The sequence below is a fragment of the Protopterus annectens genome, chromosome 9.part0, assembly GCF_019279795.1.
Source record: "Protopterus annectens isolate FY-2018-M chromosome 9.part0, PAN1.0, whole genome shotgun sequence".
Classification (NCBI taxonomy): domain Eukaryota; kingdom Metazoa; phylum Chordata; order Ceratodontiformes; family Protopteridae; genus Protopterus; species Protopterus annectens.
Genome location: NC_056743.1, coordinates 902280104 through 902296245, shown reverse-complemented (window position 1 = coordinate 902296245; position 16142 = coordinate 902280104). Strand labels below are relative to the sequence as shown.

General features: G+C 38.2%; 1 protein-coding gene across 4 annotated transcripts in view; it reads right to left on the bottom strand.

Annotated features, from left to right (window-relative positions):
- Positions 1-16142, bottom strand: part of RBMS2 (RNA binding motif single stranded interacting protein 2) — a 1165202-nt gene that overhangs the window by 223827 nt on the left and 925233 nt on the right. For all 4 annotated transcript variants that reach the window (XM_044083632.1, XM_044083630.1, XM_044083631.1 and 1 more), the window contains exons 7-8: positions 11602-11711; positions 1882-1928 (exon numbers count right to left, since the gene is read on the bottom strand). In XM_044083632.1, coding sequence (XP_043939567.1) covers positions 1882-1928; positions 11602-11711 — 157 coding nt within the window. The remainder of the gene's footprint in view (positions 1-1881; positions 1929-11601; positions 11712-16142) is intronic.

Sequence of the window (16142 nt, the reverse complement as noted above, 5' to 3'; positions counted from 1 at the left end):
CACTGGTAAACAAATATTTATCACTGAAGGTACTGGGTCATCTCATTTTGTTAATGGCCTTGCTTCTGAGACATCAGTTTCCGAACTTCCACTTCTTACAGGCAAACAGCTGCAATTCAGCTGAACATGACCGGACTCTGAAACTGGATATCCAATTAAAGACCTTAAAATTCCCCATCAAATAACTTCCACAGGAAACATTTTCAAGGTCATGTTTTGAGTCATTTAATATATTTTGCTCCAAAGTTTTAATCCGCTTTCACAATGTCCAAATCACTGAAACACATTTTGTTATTTGAAAATGCTCAAAGGTACTCAAACACTAGCAGACCATTAAAAGACTCCGAAATTTTTCAAAAGAAAAATGGGAATTTCTCAAATGGTTCATTACTTCTGACTTGCCCCATGAAAGGCATGAGATAGGTCAGCCTATAGATTCAATGGGAACTAGTTTATAATGGGTGCATTTCTCCGCTTTTGAATACGCTAATATCTAATACCCTTTTCATTTTAGTGGGTGATTTACAGACGTTTCTGTTGCAGACTAGCGTGCCATTTCTTCTGTAACCTGACTGAAGAATATGAAAAGTATGAAACCTTAAAAATAGTGCTTACATTGGAAACACACATTAAAACCTATGAGCATACATATTTCCTCCAGACCCATTTTTCAGTTGTATTCGTCTTCTCATATTTGAGGTACCTTCTTTGCAACACTTTTTCTGAAAAAAAGAACTGAATGAGTAAATTTTTACTAACTACACTTTTGTGTGATTTCACTGCAGTACAAGTTGGGGCAAAAATGGGTAGGGATGTAGTTTTGCTGTTGAAAAACAAAAAGTTTTAAAAATTTTTAAGTAACACAAAAAACACTAACACAATACAGCTAGCCCTACAAAGCTGTGAGGACTTTATAACTCATTAAAATTACACAGCTACAGATTATTTTAACAAGATGCATCATTAGCAAATTAAAAGACCGATATCTTAGACTGGTTTGATATGATATGTATGAACTTTTTTTCATTTGTTTGCTTGAAGTGCAACACAAGGCAATTACTTCTGCAAGAAAATACTCACAAAATCATGGGCGATGATATTTAGCTTGTTCTCAGGCTCATTACTGAACAATTTTATGCTGGTATTTTTTGTTTGTGAATCTCTTATTGAAAATGTTGATAATGACAATTTGATTTGTGCTCAGAAGTAATGCAGCAGTAATATGCACACAGACACACATGTACTATGCATAACATTTCATCACAGTTTTTGAAATATAAGACTTTTCCATTCTTGAGCTTGTATTTGGATACTCTACTTTTACTGACACTGTGCTTCTAAGTCGGAACAAACACAAACAATCTGTTATTGAAGGTTAGAGTTGAGAAAGCTGGCTGCATGGTATTGATGGATGGCGGAGACCCAGGACACTGCAGGAAGCAGTTTGGGGGGGAATGGACCATGCAGTAGACATGTTTCCTTGAGGGGTAGTGATTTATCTCGGCTGCTTGTGGGGGTCCATTTGGAAGGGTTAAGGTTCCCACAGCTGTGTATGCTGCTTCGGTCACCAGCACCTATGGGACTGTTGGAACCAAATGCACTTATGTTACACACACACACACACACACACACACACACACACACACACACACACACACACACACACACAGAGGATTATAGTTCACATCCTCATGCAGGTAGTGCTAATAATGACATCTTCCTTGTATAGGGTGGACCCACCTGCCAAGATGGTTACAGCAGGATCTTGTGATACTACATGAACAATGAGTTGCCTTATATAATAAAAGGAAGAATAAGATACAGACAACAGTGATGGAGGTAAGGACAAAAAAAAAATTAAAAGTGAAGAAAGCAACTTACCCATTCTGTAAAGCTGTGGTTGGGTCATAGGTCAACGTCATGCCGCCCTGCAGAGATTGAACACAAAGAGATTACTTTATTATCCTCCAGAGAGGTTACTTTATTATCCTCCAGAGAGGTTACTTTATTATCCTCCAGAGAGGTTACATCAGAAGAAAATATTTTTGTTAAATAAACTCTGATTTCGTTAATTCTGGAGTTTTTGATTTAACTACATCCACCAAACATTTCTTCTCTCCCCCTACCTTTTTTTTTTAAAACTCTCACAGTAATGACTGAGAACAAATAAAGTAGTGACCTGCAATCCATAAGAGTCTACTAGCTTGGGAATTAATGATATTTCAAGGATCTCATACATAAGTCTGGTGAAAACAATCCCTCAGTAGTCAGTCAGGGGAATTGGGTGCTGGCAATGCTGTTACTGTGCTAAAAAAAACCTTAGCCCTCACAATGTAACTCAATCAGGTCCTATAAAAATCCTGTTGCTGGTCATAGCACAGTCTTTTACTGTCCGTACATTTTGACCTACATCAAGGTTTAGTGGGTTGTCTGCTTCAGCCCAGCATTCATGAATTCTGGGCAGATTCACACTTTAGAGGGCAGGAAGTCAGTCCTCATATAATCCTTCTCATACTGCTTGACATCTGCCCAGAAACAAATTGCCTTACCAAAAAATGAGGGCCCCTGGATCAGTGTACCTTGCTCTGTTTTTATCTAACTTTTCTACCTTTGTGCAGATCAATCTCATTTCTGGCTGGCTCAAAGCTGAAACTCACCACTACCGCAGGAAAACTGCACTTACCCTATAAAGGGAAAATACATCTTCGAGATGCCCCTAATTGCAGGGGTGGGGGTCCTAAATTAAAGACCAGCACTGGTAGAGTTTTTTTTAGCAGAATCTAGAACAGAAACTGCCATTAAAAAAGGAATAATTAGTGAAGCATATAAAATATTATATTACATGATAACTATAAGAATCAGAGGAGGTTAGAAAGGATTGGGAAGAGAGAGTGGATAAGCAATTCACACAGAAAAATGTTGGAGGTGTGACAGGGAAGAAAGAGGTACTTGGGAACAAATTTTCTGGGAGTGCGGTGGGTTGGTGGACTTTAAGGATCCCCTAAAGGATGCCTTGTTGGAAATGCTAGGTTGGAGGATTGCTATGACATGGGAGATGATTTTTCTGAGCTATGATACAGAATCAGAATTGCCTAGATATAGTAAGGCCTTGATGTGTCTAATTATGGTGGCTGCCAAAAAGGCAGTTACTAGATAATGGATATCAAAATCTAAACCAACTACACTAAAAGTAGTGAATATAGTCATAGAGCTAAAACAACTAGAAATGAGATCTTTGAAAAAAGGTAGGAGCAAACTACATAGGAACAAATGGGAACTGTGGGAACAATACATACAGGGGAGGAATGAGGTTTAAAAGAAGGCGGGACTTAAATGAGCTATGTAACTTTTGACTGAAAATGATTGGGTAGATTAAAAAGTGATGTATAATGTTTGCAACTAGGAGTGTGTCAGGATGTTTTTTGATGCAAAATGCATGTCAGTGTGGTGTGTTTTCATTTATATAAATGTATGATTGCTTATGTTGTAAGTGATGGCTTAATAAAGATGTTTCTTGTTTTAAAAAAAAAGGGGCAGGAATTGAATAACTTACGTAGTGTTTCTCAGGTTATATGATATATATAGCAATATATATTTGAAGTATAATATTTGTTGGTGTTAATTTAATACAGTTTGATTACTTTTGAAGAAATGTAATTTTGTCTCTGTCACAAGTGATAATTCAATAAAGGTGTTTAAAAAGGGGGGACATTGCTAATTTGCCTTAAAATCCTGCCCTTTCCTTGTAAATGTTTGATTCTGTAACAAAGCAGTGAGGAATTAAGTATTTATAAATTAAATTTTACTGAGAGACCTGATATTCTTCAGGAAATGCATATAAGTTTAAACCATTTACTCTAACAGCTTTCTAAGTGAATAATGCACATAAAGTGTCCTTAATTTGGGGTCTTTTCCCCTCATTATCTTTGGCTTTGCTCCCGATTCTTGAGTGAGCAGGCTGAGAGAGATGACTTCTGACAACAAACGTTACTAACTGACATGCAAGCATGTTTCTTACTGCCTAACCACAGCAGTCATTTAAACCACTGAGCACACCTGCCTACCTTACTTATTGGAGAAACACATATCCTATATTTTACAAACATATATTTTTTTGGCCCAAGCCAAGAATTTATTGCAGGAGTGTGATTGATGAAGAATAAACCGAATATTCCAAAGATAATGCACTAGTTTTAGAAGAAACTTGACATCATTTCCTTACATACAAATGCATGCATATACACCTAACTGTGCTATACGTCACTGATCTTCCTGATTAATGTCCACAGCCATTGGTAGCTTCTCATTCCTGCTCAGTACCATGGTAGAAGATTGTGTAGCACCTACAATAATAAAAAAAATTTGCAAAGAGTATCTATATAAGCAAATAGGCAAGCATTTAAACAATTTTGTGTGTATATGTATCCGTTTTTTATATATATATATATATATATATATATATATATACACACACACATATACATCTACTTCTAATATTCGAAAGGTCATATAATTAAATTACATTTTCATGAGATGAAAATCATGAAAATGAAATAACCGAACAGCTAATTTTTCCCAGGGTAAATAAACACTTGCCGAAAATTCAACAAAACACACACCGGAGTAAATAAAACCCACCTAGGTGGGGGGCTTTGCTCCCCACAACCTGGAATTGCACTACAGTGTAGAAAAGGGCATGCTGGGCAAGTGTTTACAGTGTTAGTGTTGTCATGTCTCTGGTGAGACCCAGGTGGTTGGCAAGGCTGAAGAAGTAATCCCTAGCCTTGAGTAGTTGATACCTGGTTGGGGCAGTGAAGAGCCAGTCATTCAGATATGAAAACACCCAGAATCCTTGCAGTCTCAGGTGAGCTGCAACTATTGCCATGCATTTGGTAAACACCCTGGGGGCTGTGGTGAGTCCAAAGGTCAGAGCTCTTAATTGGAAGTGACTGGCTCTCAGCAGGAAGTGCAAATGACTTCTGCAGCACCTATTTTGATGGATAGTATGCGCCTTTTAAGTCCACTCAGAACATCCAATCATCCTTCCGCAGTAATGATAGAATGGACTGGGCCGTTACCATTCTGAACTTTGCTTTCTTTATGAGCAAATTCAATTTGCTTAAATTTAAAATGGATTGTAGGTCCCCAGTTTTATTTGGCACTAAAAAGAAGCAGCAGTAAGTTCCAAATCCTTTTTGTTTAGTTAGGACCTCTTGGGTGACTCTTTTTGCAGTCGATTTAGAATTTTTGTTACTGTGTACTCCTACTACTGGGTGGAACACCAGGGAGTCTCTGTCTAGGTAGTAGGGTGCATTGAAAAACGACCCTCGACTACCTCTGGAGATGAGCAGTCGGACAGCTCTTCAGGAGCACTGATAGGGCCCATCAGACAAGGGTTTCCTGAAATCCTGATTCTGCGGGCTCCCTCTGCCCCTGGGGTGGCATCTCCCATTGAAACCTCCTCCTCTGTCTCCTAGAAGAAGGATCCCTGTGCTGATCCAGGGAAGACCCCTTAGATTTCTGGAACCAGGTTTTCTTTCCACTATGCTGGTTTCTAGGAAAAACTGCGCTGAGAAGTTGAAAACTTGACCCTGACAGCAGACACACACACACACACACACACACACACACACACACACACGCATCTATATTTAATAACAACAATAACTGGTAAAGGGAAAGGCTAAAAAACAATGGCTAGAAGAGAGAGTGTAGGCAAAGCCCAACTACTGAGCAAGGAAGAGAAAGGAAGGGATTCTGCTACTACAGAAGGCGAGGAAAAAGGAAACAAAAGGCACTGATCTGAAGATCTGGAAGTAAAGATAGCAATCCTACTGCAAAAATATGACAAAAAGCTAAAGACTCTAGAAATCACATCTGACACTGCTGGTGGTAAATGAGATCTGAGGGAGTTACATAGAGAACATTGTATTATGGGAAGTGGGAGAAGCTAGAAACTTGGATCCTAGTCTCTAAAAATGCGGTCGAGTCAGATGTGAGGGTTGGCTACATAACCCAACCATGAGGAGGAATGAAAGAGACAACATCGCAGCAAGTAATTTTAACACTTGTACACCAGCATTATTATACAGATCAACCAAGTCTTTATATATTTGCTCTTTTATAGTAATACTATTAGGAAACGTGTAAGATCTAAGACCAAACAGAATCTGCTGCATCTCAATTCAATTCTTTAAATAAAAAATGCCATAGTCTAGTGACTTGAGTTTCAGTAGTTTGGTTTCAAGTTCAAACACAGTAGACTTGCGGTTTAAAATAGATGAACTTACAGAAGATTCTCTATTGGTGGTGGTTGAGGACCGAGAGGTACAAAATGAGTTGTGTGCCAGTAAAAACAAGGAGTCCACATCATGTGAAAAACAGGAGTCAGCTACAGGAAATATTTTGTCATGCACTTCATCACTAGTGCTATCTAAAACATCATCTAGATGATGATTTAATGTTGGACGAGCTTGCTTTACTGTATTTAACACAATCTGGGCTTGACCGATGAATGTCGATAAAATCTGAGTCAAAGAGGGCAACTCATCTGGAATACCACAGATCCAAACTGAGATCATGACCAGTCAAATTCTTCAAGTAGTTAGAACAAGTCTATATCATGTTGTCGAACTCTTAAAAGTTCGAAAGTCATATAGTTGACACCATATGATCAAACTTTTAAAAGTTTGAATGTTTCAACAGAGATCTCCGTACTGTGTGGAATGGGAAGATTTCCCTTTTCTGCACTGTAGTGAGATTTTGGAGTTGGTATAGTTAAAGAGCGGGGGTGCATGGCCCACTACATTGTGGGTGCAGGGGGCTTGCCCCCCTGCTTAAACCGTTCAGGTAGGTTTTTTCTTTGGTTTATTTTTTTTAATACATTTTTGAACTTTTTAAAAGTTTGATCATATGTTGTTCACGTTTAAACTTTTAAAAGTTCGATTATGTAATATAGACATGTTGGAACAACTAGCTATATTGTTATCGGCTATGTTGAACACTGCAGTCTCCACACACTATAAACTAAGAAACTCTACCACATGGAAAAGTGGATGAGCTAGTAAAAACTAAAAAGAACTAAGCAAAACAGCTCAATGAATGTTTTAAAAAGCTAGCAAAATAAACTATATGTTAAACGTAGATTGCTTTTGTTCTTTATTATATGAAAAAGAACTTCTTCAAACAGTCACGATTGACTCACTTATATACACTAATACATGACATAACTCATAGCTGACTTGACCAACCAGTAACCAAATACATGTAAACACATTATCATAAATGCTGTAATATTAAAACATTATCATGAATAAACTTGACTAACAATTTAATACTAATAACCGGGAAAAGCTGAAAGACACAACAAAAAATGTTGTTTTACTTTTTGATATACATTTAATACTACTCTATTCAGTCCTACTGGCTTATCTGTGATCACAGCTATTTGCTACCTGAGTTCCTTTCACTGAAGTGCATTATTAAACCTATCAATAAACAAGGATAGCATCAAGAACAAAACATGTAAACTTCTTAAAATCTGAATAAATCTATGCAGGCTTGCCAAAGGTATTAGTGTGCTCCTTGTTTTTAATAGTAAAAGTATGTTCATAAATACTTTGTGAGAGCATTCTAATGGTTTTACCTACATAGAAGCTCCTGTCACTACAGCATATTGCTAAATAAACTATTCCTCCTGATCTACAATTATAGCGACTTGAAGAATCAATTGTCTTGTTTAAATGTTTTAAACAGAACTTCCTGAATTAATGAACCTACAGTATTTACTGTAAGAAAATGGATAAGTAACCTCACAGCATTCTGCCAATGCAGCTCTCAAATGCAAAAGGCACTTCCATCTCCCCCGAGCTTTCGGCTTAATGTTTCGGACTTGAAATGTTTTTTTCCATACTAAAATAACTTCTTAAAGTAAAACTTCACTGAACATCACTTGCTTGACCAAAGTGAAGTAAAAACATGAACTGCAACTTTAACAGTTTGTACAAAACTCTTATTAAAGAAATCAGAATGCTTTCATCCAAATATAATTACACACTTTACCAGAGATAAAAAAAAACTACATTACCCCACCTTATTTAAATGCTAAAAATTCAACTAATATCTAATTAAAACATTCCATCAATAAATCTGTTAGAAATCCTTGACATTTAAAGTAACCTCTTCATTGATACTTGAAAAGCAATAAATAACACCTATCAAAAAATAGTAATAGAGTAAACACGATCCACTTAAGTACATCCTAAAAACTCTGTTAAAGTATTTTATGCCACCTTAATTCATTATTATAAAATATTGTATAAAGAACATTTCTCAATAATAAATTGTCCCTTCTCAAAACAGAGTTAATCAAATTTATCAGCTCTCATTACAATGTAATGTATCACTGCCTGTAACATGAAAAAGAAGCACTTCTGAAGATGTCATGGTGTGTGAGTTATTTTAGGTCCCTCTCCAGTTCTTCAAATTACTAATGAATTTTGCACAGTGATGTATCTTTCCTTTGTGGTCATTTGGGGTCTATATTGAAAGCTCGAAAGCCCTAGTAACCGAATACATAAACACTGACACATATTATGTGAACCGCAAATTCACCGAATGCCCTAAACCACGAAATTCAAAAGCTCGAACCATCATAACTGTCCCACCCCACCGCCCGCTACATACTTACCTACCCAAACAAACTAAATAAACACATGTATACACTAACCAAAACCCTACTTCCAACCCTAAACTAAACACTACTTCTAACCCTACACTAAATCTTGCATATACCACCATTTATGCACTTACCTTAACCCGCACCCTAACCCTAAGGTCCGTAACTATCGCACACTTACCTTACGGAGCTATACCACGGAAGGGCCAACCATGACAATTCGACGTTTCGGATTTTGTGCTTCAAGACGATCAATGTTTACGCGGTTCGATGAAGACGTGTCAGCGTTTACGTATTCGGGTAAGTGCATCTTTGAGGATGTAATAGGGAACCGGTCATTTGTACCTAGATAAGCCAAAGCTTCCTATTGCTGTGCTCTTAAAGATTTGCTTCATATCATCCTAGCCATGGCCCCTTTTCTCTGTCCACTTCTCTGGCTCTACCCTAATAACAAATGAATCCTACAAAAGATACCCTGCCCCCTTAATTTGGGGGCTGCAACCAGGGTCCTTGACACGTTTACTAAAACTGAATATACTGACAAAGTTATTAACAAACTCACCTTTCTTGAAAGTCTGTAACCTGAATCAAAAACTCCCAAAAAACTTTCAGTATTTGTAATGCTAACTATAGTACACAATCACTTAATTGCTTTTTACTAACTTCATTTTTTTATATAATAAAAACTGTCTTTCGGCTTTTCCCGGTTAGGGGTCACCACAGCAGAACTGCAGTCTGCTAATGACTGGCATTGAATTTTTATGGTGTCGAGTTGCCAGCCCCTGGCACCCAACCTTCAAAGAAGGCACACGCACACACGTACCATGCATGTCTTTAAAGTCACTCGAGTAAAAAGATACTAATTAATTCATTGCATTTATGCAACATTGAAATTACAGTGTCAAAAAATATACAGTGATCCATTTAATGTATGGATAGGTTTTCAAGAAGTTAACCTTAGCAATAACTTTAGCAATATACAGTTTAATTTGTTTTAACATCCCATACAATGAATACTGCTGAGTGTAGGCACATACATTTGAGAATTTCAGTGGAACTATAATGCAAGAGCATAGTGTTGCACATATTTTTACAGTCAGTAGACACATACTGGTATAACACTACATGTAAGTGAACTTCAGGATATTACATAGAAAAGGTAATATAAATACAAGTATGTGAAAATGCAAATATTAAACAAAAGTTGCTATAATGTTTACATGGGAAGCCTTCCTCTGTAGCCACCACATGGAAAGCTGTATCTACCACATCCCACCTTTTATTATGCACTTCCTGCAGACAGACACATTCTGAAGTATGGGAAATATTTACTTTTTCTATGACAATTCAATGAATCATTATTTTGGAGGCTGCGTGACCTCAAATTTTATATTATTAGCAGGAGTCTGGAGAAGGTGAAGGCAACTTGCTGTTCTTAAACAGATGTCTAAATGGCGATAGTTTATCTGAATACTACTGTATTTTGAAAATCAATTATTATGGCAGATTTTCACTATTCCATACCACTCCTTTTTGCTCATTTCTTTTTATTTGCAGTAGTTTAATAAACTTGTCAGCAGGGGGCAGCAGACAGCCAACTCATTATGAGTAACAGTTTTACAAATACTACTATGAAGCTTTTGGTGGACTATAGATCAGAAACTCCTGTCATTTTGTTAAGGCCTGTGCCTATGAAACCAGATGTAGACTTCAGTGTCTGGGAAGGAAATAATTCCCTTGCCTGAAAAAAGTCAGCAAGCACAAAAAATACTGCGAAATTTCAGTTGATAATTCTTCCTGTTGTAGGAATCGGTAATACTGGTGTTTTGTGGGGAAAATTTCACTCTATCTGCAGCTACACCGCGCAGTACAAATGCAGTTTCATTACTGAACTTAACCTCTTAAGTTTTGCAACACGTTTATAAATTAATACACTAAAATTCAAACAAAAGATGGGCTGAGTCACAAAAACCTTTTTTTGTCATGACCCACGTAAAGGGAAAACATAAATGAAAAACTGTAACTTTCATAAATAGTGTAAGAAACACATACACACACCCCACAAAGTACATCAAACATAGTTACTTGAAGTTAATGCAGTATGAGTGACAGAAGAACATCAAGTTTATTCAGCAAGCAATTGCAAAGGCAAAAATCAGTTCCATGCCCAATCAGAATGAACACACACTGCTCAGCACATTAAATGGTTAACTAAAATTGGTAGCCACAAACAAAGCTAACACAGATTCAAGCCAATTTATATAATCCATCTCTGATGGCAGGCAAGTGCTGCGCAGTAATGAAGTTAAGGCAGTAGTGAGAAAGATTATACTGGTGGCATTTACTCATGCAAAGAAAACCAGGGGACATTGCCTGCTTTATCTGTGAGTGGGTTGTTAACTCATAATGCAGAGGTGGCCTGCATGTACTGAAACTGTGAACAGTACTGTAGCTGCAAGGAAAATAAACAGAAAATGGGAACTCGGATTGTACCATGACACCTGCTAAATGTGTGGACTTGCATTCGGTTGTAAATCTGCACTGGCAGCAAAACTAAAATGAAATGCTGATAAAGCACATGCCTTAAGAGTAGGAGGACAGTGGAAGAAAATTAATCATACACGTCCAGCAAAGCGCCTCTTTGGCCCTCTTCAAAAGGGACCTTGACAATTGGATGGGAGACAGGAAATTCACCCCGGGTATCATGTCAGTCGCCCTGCTAGACAGGGGTCCAGGGAAGAAATAGTCAGGGCACTGTTATGGCTAGGCTTGTATAGGCCCTAGGGCCGATAGCCTAGTACCAACCTATGAAAATAAAGAACTGCTGCTACTGCCTTGCTTTTCTTCCTCTCCTACCAGGTTTTTGACACCTGTAGCTGTCATTTGAGCTCTACAAAATAATATGCATACAATGGATTACTTACTGTTTCACCTTCCCGGGACCACACTCGGCCATTCTGCATGTACTTTCCCTGATTCTGACGCTTCTTTTGCCCACCATCTGCAAATTTGCATAACAGTGGCTCTGCAGGAGCTGTGGAGAAAAAAAGGAGATATTTCTACATATCCTCATCAGTATCAACAATGTGAGTTGACTACTGTATACATATTATTACTTAATAAAAGCACAAAATATTACTTATCTGTGGCTTTTCCTCTAGCAGAACAGATGAAGCCTGCAGCAATAGCTACATACCTACCGACACAAGTCAGGTTAGTGAAATGTTATCCTGAGGCATCACTCTGGAGATTCACTTGACTGCATGCATCTGTTGGTTCACAAGTTGGGTAGGCGGAGAATACAGCACTACCCAGGTCAACAGAAACTATTGTTACCTGACAATGTCACTATGTAGGGCAGTAATGAATGTACACCCAGAGTTAGAGTGCTTTCTTTATGTTTCATACGAGGCTTCTTAACGGCATGTGTATGTGTTTGTTTTTCATTTGAATTGTACAGGTTATAGGTCACATTAAAGGTGGGAAAAGTTTTGAAATGATTTACTGTGGTCTCATTTTTTTATATCACAAAAACCTTGCATTTTAACAGGGGTATGGACACTTTTTTTATATCCACTGTACAAAGGAGTTTTCCACTGTCAGCAGCTCTACTGAAGCCCAGTGGCTGAGGTACACAAAGAAGTCACAGGAAGCTTACAGCATCAGGTCACCTCGAAGCTTATCTAGTCCCATGACACAGACTGCTTCATGTTCTGAATCATGATAGATAACATCTTGAAAGGTGAGAAAAGTCCGAGTTTGCTCCTGGAATATACTAATGAAAGATGTGTTAGAACCAAGGGCACACAGATGCTGACAAATTCTTCTTTGGCCTTGCATTAAATTTCTGGGCCATACAAATGAGTGACTCACCAAGGAAAAGCCAAACTTTACAGACCTTAGAAATTCAACAGGGTAAAGGGGTTCCCTATTACATTCGCGAAGGTCCACTTACCCAAAAACAGAAACATTGACACGTCTACATCGAATCACGAAAACACCGATCATCCTGAAGTGCGAAATCGAAATGTCGAATTGTCATGGGTTGGCCATTTTGCGGTATAGCTCCGTAAGGTAAGTGTGCGATAGTTTACGGACCTTAGGGTTAGGGTGCGGGTTAAGGTAAGTGCATAGACAGTAATAGTGGACAATAGTTATGGACCTTAGGGTTAGGGTGTGGGTTAAGGTAAGTGCATAGATAGTAATAGTGTGCGATAGTTACGGACCTTGGGGTTAGGGTGCGGGTTAAGGTAAGTGCATAGATAGTAATAGTGTGCGATAATTACAGACCTTAGGGTTAGGGTGCGGGTTAAGGTAAGTGTATAGAAAGTAATGTATGTAAGGTTTAGTGTAGGGTTTTAGTTAGTGTATCTATGTGGTTTATTTATTTTGTATGAGTATGCAGTATGTAGCACGCGGTGGGGTTGGACATCTATGGCAGTTCGGAATTTTGAATTTCGCGGTTTAGGGTGTTCGGTGTAGTCGCAGTTCGGATAATATGTGTCGACGATTACATATTTGATGTTTCGCACTTTCATGGTTGTAATACAGACCCGGGAAAAGGAATGTATGATATGGAAACATGCAGCATACAGAATCATGTTTGCTTCAAATATGTAGTAGAGGTACAAAGTCATGATGTGTGAGTACTTATTTCTGGAATGTTCAAAGACAAACTTCTGAAATGGGATGAGTTATTGGGATACCCTGCTACTGCTCTGCTCCCAGAAAAAAATCTCAACTACCCATGTTCTGAAGCCATGGCTTACAGAAATATTTCCAGATCTATCCAAAGCTTTCAAACCTGTGCCTCACCAGAAACTGTAACTTGAGTTGTCTTCACTTGGTCTTAACCACACTTCCATCTCCTGATTTCACTGCTAGCTATGAAATGGAAGCCAGGCTGTAAACTGGAACAAGGAATATTCATACTTCATACGCACCTTTCTTCATACTTCATACACAAACTTTCTGGTTAGGTATAAATAGACTTCTATATCCAGGCCATTCCAAGACACCAACTCCATCAGGTCTCTCCCTTAACAGTCCCAGCCAGATTGCTGATGCTTTCAACACCTTTTTTACTGAAACTGTTCAATCTCTAGCAAACTCCTTACCTACTGTTAGCTCAACTCTCCTATTCTTATCACCTAGAATACCCCCTACCTTTCATTTAAAACCAGTTCCTACATCCCTTATCCACACCTTACTCCACAAACTTAAACCATGTACCCCCTCAACTGATCTCCTACCAGCTGAATACCTGCAAACTGCAGCAAAAGTACTTGCCTATCCCATTTCCATCCTAATTAATAGAACCATTACTGAAGGCTCCATCCCATCTCTCTGGAAAATCTCTCGCATTATCCCACTTCACAAGGGTGGTAACTCAACCGAACTCTCTAACTTTCGCCCCATAGCCTTACTCTCTCCTTTAGCTAAAATTATGGAAAAATGCATCCACCAGCAACTACTTGATCACCATCTCCAAAATGACCTACTAGAGGACTGCCAGCATGGTTTTAGGCCCTGCCATAATACCACCACTGCTTTCTCATCCTTCTCTGACTGCATTAACAAACATCGTAATAACAACATGCTTTCCTCTGCACTCTTTATTGACCTCTTTAAAGCCTTCGATATGGTTAATCATCAGGCACTTCTAAACATACTCAAATTACTCTCTCTTGACACACAGGCACTAAAAATGGTTCAAGTCTTACTTAGAAAATAGACATCAAGCTGTCCTTTGGGACAATCACCTATCCACACCTCTCCCTGTTGCCCTTGGTGTCCCTCAAGGCTCTATCCTGGGACGGCTCCTTTTTTCCATTTTTACTAACGGTCCAAATATAAATCTTTCTCAAACTACATGCATACAGTATGCAGATGACTCCATTCTAGTTTGTGCTGCCTCATCTTCATCTGAACTACAATCCATAACTCAAACTGTATTTAACCTAGTAGAAAACTGGTTCCTTCAATGGTGTCTCCTCCTAAACACCAAAAAAAAACAAAATTGTTATTATTTACTCCAACACTAAAATCCTCCCCAATAGACCTCACGGTTACATCTAACAATGGTACAGTCATAGCACCTGACTCAACCACCAAACTCTTAGCTGTAATAATTGACCACAACCTGAACTTTGACTCCCATATTAACTTGACTATTAAAACTGTAAACAGAAAACTTGGTATCCTTTACAGGATAAAACCTTTCCTTAGCCCAGAAGCTAGAACTACCATTGCCCATACCCATCTGATCTCTACACTCCTCCCCCATCTTTACTAATCTTTCCAAAAGCAACCTCAACAAATTGGCAACCTCCTGTAACAACATTGCCAGATTTGCCACTGGCTCTCCATTTCAAACTCACCATTGCCAAAATCTTAAACAGCTAGGATGGCTAGAACTGCAAAATCGGCTACAATCTCAACAACATATTATCACCTATAAGACTTTGTATCATCCAGGTAATACTCCTATTCTATGTAGCCTCATCACCCCCTACAAAAATCTTACTACCCTTCGCTCAGCAGATAAATTACTAATATCCATTCAAAAATCTTACAACAAAGCAGGTGATTCTCTTTTCTCTAATTCTGTGGGGAAAACCTGCAAACTAACATCTCTTACATCATTACCACTCTTCAAAAAGCAACTAAAAATATTTCTTAAATCTCAATGGTTATGCCCATGTACTAATCCAGACTAACAACCCCCACCCCATTTATCCTTACTGCTTTTCCTTCCTCCTAACACCCTTACATTTTGATAGTAAGCCTCCTTACTTTGATATCTAGTCTTGTCTCTTCAGGTAATGACCACAAAATACATATTTCTGTAATAATCAACTTGCTGAGACCACATATGTTTCTACTTTGTATATATACTAACTTAATGTTGTTTTTGTTATATTTGAGCATTTACTTTTAAAAAACAATCTTTATTGACAATGTATATTATTTTTTATATCTTTTTTGAATTAATAGTGTAACTGGAGCTTATCTCCCCGGGCCTCTACTGAAAACAGACCTGTATCCAGTTGGACTAGCCCGGTCAACAAATGTAAAACAAATCAAATAAATCTTTGCTGGGATTCCACAGAGATCTACTGTTCACTATATTAATAAACAACTTGCACATAGCGGCTCTGGATGCTACTGTTACTTAATACACAGATGCCACTCTCATCTGAAGCACCTTAGAGGACCTCCAAGTCTTGACCCAAACCAATTTATCCCCTGTTAAGGCTTGGCTCAAAAACTTCACACCACCTACTCCTTGCCAAAATAACATCTTCACACCGAGATCTCTCAAAAATGCAACACTCCTCCTTCCCTATCACTTTATGCAACAACATTAAACTTGAACTAGTCACACACAAAACTGACTAGGCATTACTTTCTAACCGACAAAGACAAGAAAACAATAGCCTCGGCATACATACCTCTCTCTTTC